We start from the raw sequence: 6,610 nt of genomic DNA, 5'->3' as shown, positions 1-6,610 counted from the left end.
GCTCTCGCTTCGGTTTGAACAATCAGGAAAGTCCGCTCTACTCGCCGTGATGAACGTGCGTTAGATGCGGTTATACGAAGGCCGTCATCGCGATTCAGGAGACATTTTCTGCGTTCGGGGACAGATAACGCGGGACACGCCTTGTTGACATGGGCTACGTAATATCCGGTTAAGCGTGTCGCGTTTTTTGCGTCACTTCTGGGTTTATGTGATTGGTTCTGTCTCTGCTCTAAACTCCGCCCTAGAAATTGAACCTGAGCCTCAACCTCGAGCCCCAGACCCACACACAGTTTTGATAAGTAGTTTGCCAAAACGTGTTGGGAATGGCTGGTCAGGCAAGCAGCTTATAGCAGTGGGCTTAATTATGTCTACAATGTAATCATCCAAGGGAGTGCTGAAAATATCATATAATAGCCAATATAATAATATAATAATCAATGCTGGGAACACTAACCAAAAAGAGCCGTGTGAGTGCGGGCCTGGGCGCGCGGGCCTGGGCGCGCGGGCCTGGGCGCGCGGGCCTGGGCGCGCGGGCCTGGGCGCGCGGGCCCCAGTTGCACATTCATGTGCACGCCGTGGGCTGCACGTCTCTTCACGTGCGTGTGGATTGTTGCGCTGCTCCCTCACACTTCCCACACTGCTGCTGTTACCTGCGCCTGGACAGAGCCATAACACAGACACATCCAGTCCAGTTGTTGTGGCGGGTAAGATGGACACCTCGGCGGCGGGGGATCGTATTTTCGCCGCGGAGGCAATTCTCAAACGGCGCGTCCGCAAGGTGAGCTCCAGAGGCTAGACCGGGTGGTGACCGCTGTACCCGGGGCTGCAGCCCGGGTACAGCGGTGGCGGGGGTGCTAGTGGTGGTGCTGGTGGTGGTGGTGGTGCTGGTGGTGGTGGTGCTGGTGGTGGTGCTGGTGGTGGTGGTGCTGGTGGTGGTGCTGCTGCTGGTGCTGCTGCTGGTGCTGCTGCTGGTGCTGCTGCTGGTGCTGCTGCTGGTGCTGCTGCTGGTGCTGCTGCTGGTCAGTCTGCTAAAGGAGCACACAGGCTGCTCTACGGCCTAGCTCTGCTCGGCTAAGTGCTGTTAGCTTCTGGGTAATAAAACAGGCACAGAGAGGCCCACGAAGTGTTAGCGCCATTGCGCCACAGTGAGGCCCCATGAGCAGGAGCCAATCCACACATCAAATAGATTTAAGTAGTGATGACATAAGACTGCAAATGTATGTATACGGCCCCTGGGTTTACACTCCCCTGCAAGTACGGCCTGAGCTGGGACTGGTGAAGGACATTTATTTATTTATTTATAATATATATATATATATATATATATATATATATATATATATATATATATATATTCTATCATCCATCATCATCAAATATACCCTTAGGGTAGACTACGAAACGGGGAAAAAAAGAAAAGCATGATATGGGATCTTTAACCAATTTCGGTCAGTGCCAGTGATGCCCACCCAGTCCTCTTGATTAGAGATGGGCGCGCTCACGTGCCGGTCACAGGGCTCTGTTCGCTTGAAGCCCACTGACATGGAGATAAGTGCGGTGGTCAGCTGATCACTTCTCACATGGTTCATGGTGCGGTGTTTGGCCAAAATGGGGAGAGGCACATGTGAACAGGACCTAACCAGAAGTCATCTAAATATAGTGCGCACTGAGGCCGCTTCACAGAGCAACGAACATGTGTTAAAACAACCCAGGTCTGCTGCCATGAACTGCTCTTATTCAGGTTGTGGGATTGATCAATACTGGTTTTGTCTTTGCTTAGTCTTTTTTATGGGACAAAGCAATGTTTCTTTCTTTCTTTCAGTGAAACAGTAGATTTCTGTTGAGTAGTACCACTGTGAGTAGTTTGTGGATATTGGATGTAAATAATAAAATGATGGTCTGGCCCCCAGACAACAGTCCCCCAAAAAACCTCCCTCCCTGGAAACATAATTGAACAGTCCTGCCCCAGGGTGTTAACTACATAATAACAACATGTAACATGTGCTTCTTCCACAGGGCAGACTGGAATACCTGGTCAAATGGAAGGGCTGGGCAATGAAGTAAGTGATGATTTGAACTTTGTTGCTACATGGAAAATGATAGACTAGTGACGTCCTTCACCAAATGTACATGTATTGTTATTCTGTATTGGTAGTGCTTAAACACTGTTCAGTGACGTAAATGTGCTGTGCTTGTGTTCAGACACAGCACATGGGAGCCAGAGGAGAACATCCTGGACGACAGACTCATCTTAGGCTTTGAGCAGAAGTAAGTCACAAGGTGTTCTCCAGCAGTTTAGTAGTTAAGTGTTTTTACAACTATTACATGTATGTTACAATACGTACAACTCGCCCACCCCCTGTCTCTATCCTGTGCTGCCTCTTAGGGAACGGCAGAGGGATGTGAACGGACCAAAGAAACGTGGCCCAAAACCTAAGAAAGTAGTATTGAAGGTTATCATGAATTCTTTTTAGAAAAATAAAAAATAGCTGTTGTTATTGCAGGTGCTGTACTGACTGTTTTTATTTCTAGACTCGGTCTCTGAAAGGAGAGGTGAGCGGCCACTCCACTCCTCCCTCTGCACCCTCTATTGCCACACCCTCTCCTAAATTGCACTCCCTGGCTGCAACTCACAAGCTAAAGAAGGACATCCACCGCTGTCACCGCATGTCTCGCCGCCCGCTGCCCTCCATGTCTCCAGCCCTGTCCTTGGCTGGGGGCATCCACTCACGGCCTCACGTGTCCCCCTTCTCTGAAACTGTCCGCATCCTCAACCGCAGAGTCAAGCCCCGTGAGGTCAAGAGGAGTCGCATCATTCTCAACCTGAAGGTCATTGACAAGGCTGGAAAGGGGGGCGGGGCCCCAGGCTGCAGGGGCCTCTCCACTGGACGCCAAAATATCCCGTCCCGCAACCGCATCATTAAAAAAGGAGAAGCCCCCTACAAGCCTTTCCAGTCGCCCTTTAAGATGCTTGGGTTCCCCATGTACGGGAAGCCTTTTGGACTGCAGTGTGGAGATCCTTTTCCTTCTCCTTCAGGACCCTTCTCCAGCTCCTCTGCATCGAGGCAGGCCGCACCGAGGCAGGCCGCACCGAGGCAGGCCGCACCGAGGCAGGCCGCACCGAGGCAGGCCGCACCGAGGCAGGCCGCACCGAGGCAGGCCGCACCGAGGCAGGCCGCACCGAGCCCGGCCGCACTGAGCCCGGCCGCCTTACCGGGGGGTTCTGAGGACCAGGTAGACCATGTTCCCTCATCAGCAGGACCTGTTCCAGCTGAAGGAGCTCTGTCAGAGCAGGGGGGTGAGGGCCCACCCAAGGGGGCTTCTGGATGGCACCCTCAGTTGGCTCCAGGCTGCAAAGATGTAGTAGTAACAGATGTGACCACTAACTTAGTCACAGTTACAATCAAAGAGTTCCCCTCTCCCTCTGACAGCCCAGACAGCAGCGCTGACCCTGCTCAGCCCAAGGAATAAAACTGAAGTATCACTCACTCCTGCAGAGAATCGTCCCAATGAAGTCATTGAACTTAATGATAATGTAGTTCATAGTAATGTTGTTTTAATACCAACAGGTGTTGCGCTTGGACTCAGATCAAACAAAGCAAGAACAGAAAGTACACCTAAGATATGCCTTAAAGTGGTATAAAACATTTTTTGCCTAAAATGATCACAGAGATTAAATTGTTGTCTGTTGGATCTGGTCTGAAACTACCATACTCTTCGGGTTATACAGTGCTCCTGAATAAAAGCTGCTCACACGAAATTTACAAAGAAATTAGAACTTGTACATACGTCAAAAAGCCGCAGTTGCCCATGGTGTAACTTGAGATATTTACACATACATAAACGCGGTAGTGATGTGTCTTTTGAACCGGGGGTCTCGCGGTGCACCCGAGGTCCACTGCTCTGTGTTACTAATTAGACTCATTTCTAAGTGAATAGTTGTATTGTAATAAAACACACAGCATTTTGAAGCTTAAACACATCACAGCTGTCCCTAATGTCCCCTCTGTCCTTGATGACTCTGTGTGGCTGATTTACCAGTGTCTTCACATCTGGTTCATCTGCTCTTGAGCTCGTACTCATCGAGTGAGTGTTACTGTGACATGAGATATTTACACAGAAATATGGTCCAGATAATGATGCACATGTGTCTTTGACTCGTGAGTCAGGTCTGGCCAAGAAAGTCTCATTTCACTGCGGCAGGTTCTGAACTGCAGACCGCCGTATATCGCATGTCCGCGCTCCGCGTGTGTCTTTGTTTTTCTGCCGCGTCTAGAGTCACTTCCTCATTAGGCTAATTTCTATGTGAATATGAGTTTTATTGTAATAAACACGCAGCGTTTTGAAGCTTAAACTATAGAACACACAATGTGTCCCCTGACGTCGTTTTCTACAGCAGTTCCTGCTAGATTGGCCCCTGGTGGCTGCTAAAAATGTATGAATTAGATGCACCGTTATAATGACCGCAGGGTTCAAAACGTGGGGGAAAATAGCGGCTTAGAGTCCGAAAAGTACAGTAAGACTTAAACTTAGGCTTTTTAGGTACAAGGGGAATTGTAGGAAAGTTATACATTTTTACTGAAATAATATTGGAGTTTAGGGTGTAACAACGTATCACTTACAGTGCAATACATGTACGATATACATGTACGATATGAGAGCTGGGGCAAGGCAGCGAGCGCCACAACTGCACGGACAAAGTATACGCTCAGCAACAGCGGTGAGTGTGGCCAACTAGGTCACGGTGTACATTGCTAGTAAGTCAATCTGGCTTATCATTTCACCAAACTAGAGATGCAGAAGCCATTGTTTATGCAGTAAAGAAGCTCACGTGTGGAATATGATAAACTCACGTGTGGAATATGATAAACTCACGTGTGGAATATGATAAACTCACGTGTGGAATATGATAAGATCATATGTAAACAATAGGCTACAGTTGTACAATTTTCACATTATTTACAGTAACAATAATTATAATTGCTGTCTTCTTGTTTGTCACAATGACACAAAATGAGATCTGTGAATCGTTACACCTGTAGTTGGAGTATTTCATATCCATACTACAACTACATAAACCCAATGCAAAAGAATATTTTGGTGCCTATATTTTGAACTGACTGAATATTGTTCTGTCTTTGCTGATGGAAGTCAGAGCGTGTCGTGGTGAAGGTTGTTTTAGGGACTCGAGAAGTGACATGTCAGTGTTGTGTAATATGACTTATGGAAGTGTGGATGAACATCACCAGAGCAACCACAAGTTCTGTTTGAAAAGCAGTTATATATATATATATATATATATATATATATATATATATATATATATATATATATATATATATATATATATATATATATATATATATATATATATATATATATATATATATATATATATATATATATATATATGGACCAGTGAGTCACAGTCAATGTCAAGACCTGACAACTTATTCATAATGGATCAATTATGAATATGATGAAGCGTATATTGTACAAACTGTAATGCTGTGTGTTTGTGTGTGTGTTATGTACGACGTGTGTTTGTGTGTGTTGTGTGTGTTATGTACGACGTTTGTGTGTGTTTGTGTGTGTGCATGTGTGTTATGTACGACGTTTGTGTGTGTTTGTGTGTGTGCATGTGTGTTATGTACGACGTGTGTGTGTTGTGTGTGCTGTGTTTTGTGTGTGTGCACGTGTGTTATGTACGACGTGTGTGTGTTGTGTGTGCTGTGTTTTGTGTGTGTGCACGTGTGTTATGTACGACGTGTGAGTGTTTGTGTGTGTGCATGTGTGTTATGTACGACGTGTGTGTGTTGTGTGTGTGCATGTGTGTTATGTACGACGTGTGTGTGTTGTGTGTGTGCATGTGTTATGTGCGACGTGTGTGTGTTGTGTGTGCTGTGTGTTTGTGTGTGTGCATGTGTGTTATGAGCGACGTGTGTGTGTGCTGTGTGTTTGTGTGTGTGAATGTGTGTTATATGTACGACGTGTTTGTGTGTGTGCACGTGTGTTATGTGCGACGTGTGTGTGTTGTGTGTGCTGTGTGTTTGTGTGTGTGAATGTGTGTTATATGTACGACGTGTTTGTGTGTGTGCACGTGTGTTATGTGCGACGTGTGTGTGTTGTGTGTGCTGTGTGTTTGTGTGTGTGCATGTGTGTTATGTGCGACGTGTGTGTGTGCATGTGTGTTATGTGCGACGTGTGTGTTGTGTGTTTGTGTGTGTGCATGTGTGTTATGTGCGACGTGTGTGTGTTGTGTGTGCTGTGTGTGTGCACGTGCGTTATGTGCGACGTGTGTGTTGTGTGTGCTGTGTGTTTGTATGTCTGTCATGTGTGACGTGTGTGTGCTGTGTGTTTGTGTGTGTGCATGTGTGTTATGTACGACGTGTGTGTGTGTTTGTGTGTGTGCACGTGTGTTATGTGCGACGTGTGTGTGTTGTGTGTGCTGTGTGTTTGTTTGTGTGTGTGCATGTGTGTTATGTGCGACGTGTGTTTGTTGTGTGTGCTGTGTGTTTGTGTGTGTGCATGTGTGTTATGTGCGACGTGTGTGTGTTGTGTGTGCTGTGTGTTTGTGTGTGTGCATGTGTGTTATGTGCGACGTGTGGGT

The 6,610-nt window shown here is 46.8% G+C and overlaps 1 protein-coding gene across 1 annotated transcript; it reads left to right on the top strand.

Annotated features, from left to right (window-relative positions):
* Positions 1 to 599: 599 nt before the first annotated feature.
* cbx6a (chromobox homolog 6a) lies at positions 600 to 3,964 on the top strand. Its single transcript, XM_072463468.1, has 5 exons — positions 600 to 778; positions 2,017 to 2,060; positions 2,203 to 2,268; positions 2,387 to 2,453; positions 2,533 to 3,964. The coding sequence occupies exons 1-5, from the start codon at positions 710 to 712 to the stop codon at positions 3,469 to 3,471; spliced, it is 1,185 nt and encodes a 394-aa protein (XP_072319569.1). The 5' UTR covers positions 600 to 709; the 3' UTR covers positions 3,472 to 3,964.
* The last annotated feature ends 2,646 nt before the right edge of the window (positions 3,965 to 6,610 follow it).

This window comes from Eucyclogobius newberryi, unplaced genomic scaffold, assembly GCF_026437365.1.
Source record: "Eucyclogobius newberryi isolate DKJ021-1_F unplaced genomic scaffold, fEucNew1.0.hap1 SCAF_4, whole genome shotgun sequence".
Classification (NCBI taxonomy): domain Eukaryota; kingdom Metazoa; phylum Chordata; class Actinopteri; order Gobiiformes; family Gobiidae; genus Eucyclogobius; species Eucyclogobius newberryi.
Note: the sequence above shows the minus strand (reverse complement) of the source record. Positions and strands in the feature narration are given on the sequence as shown.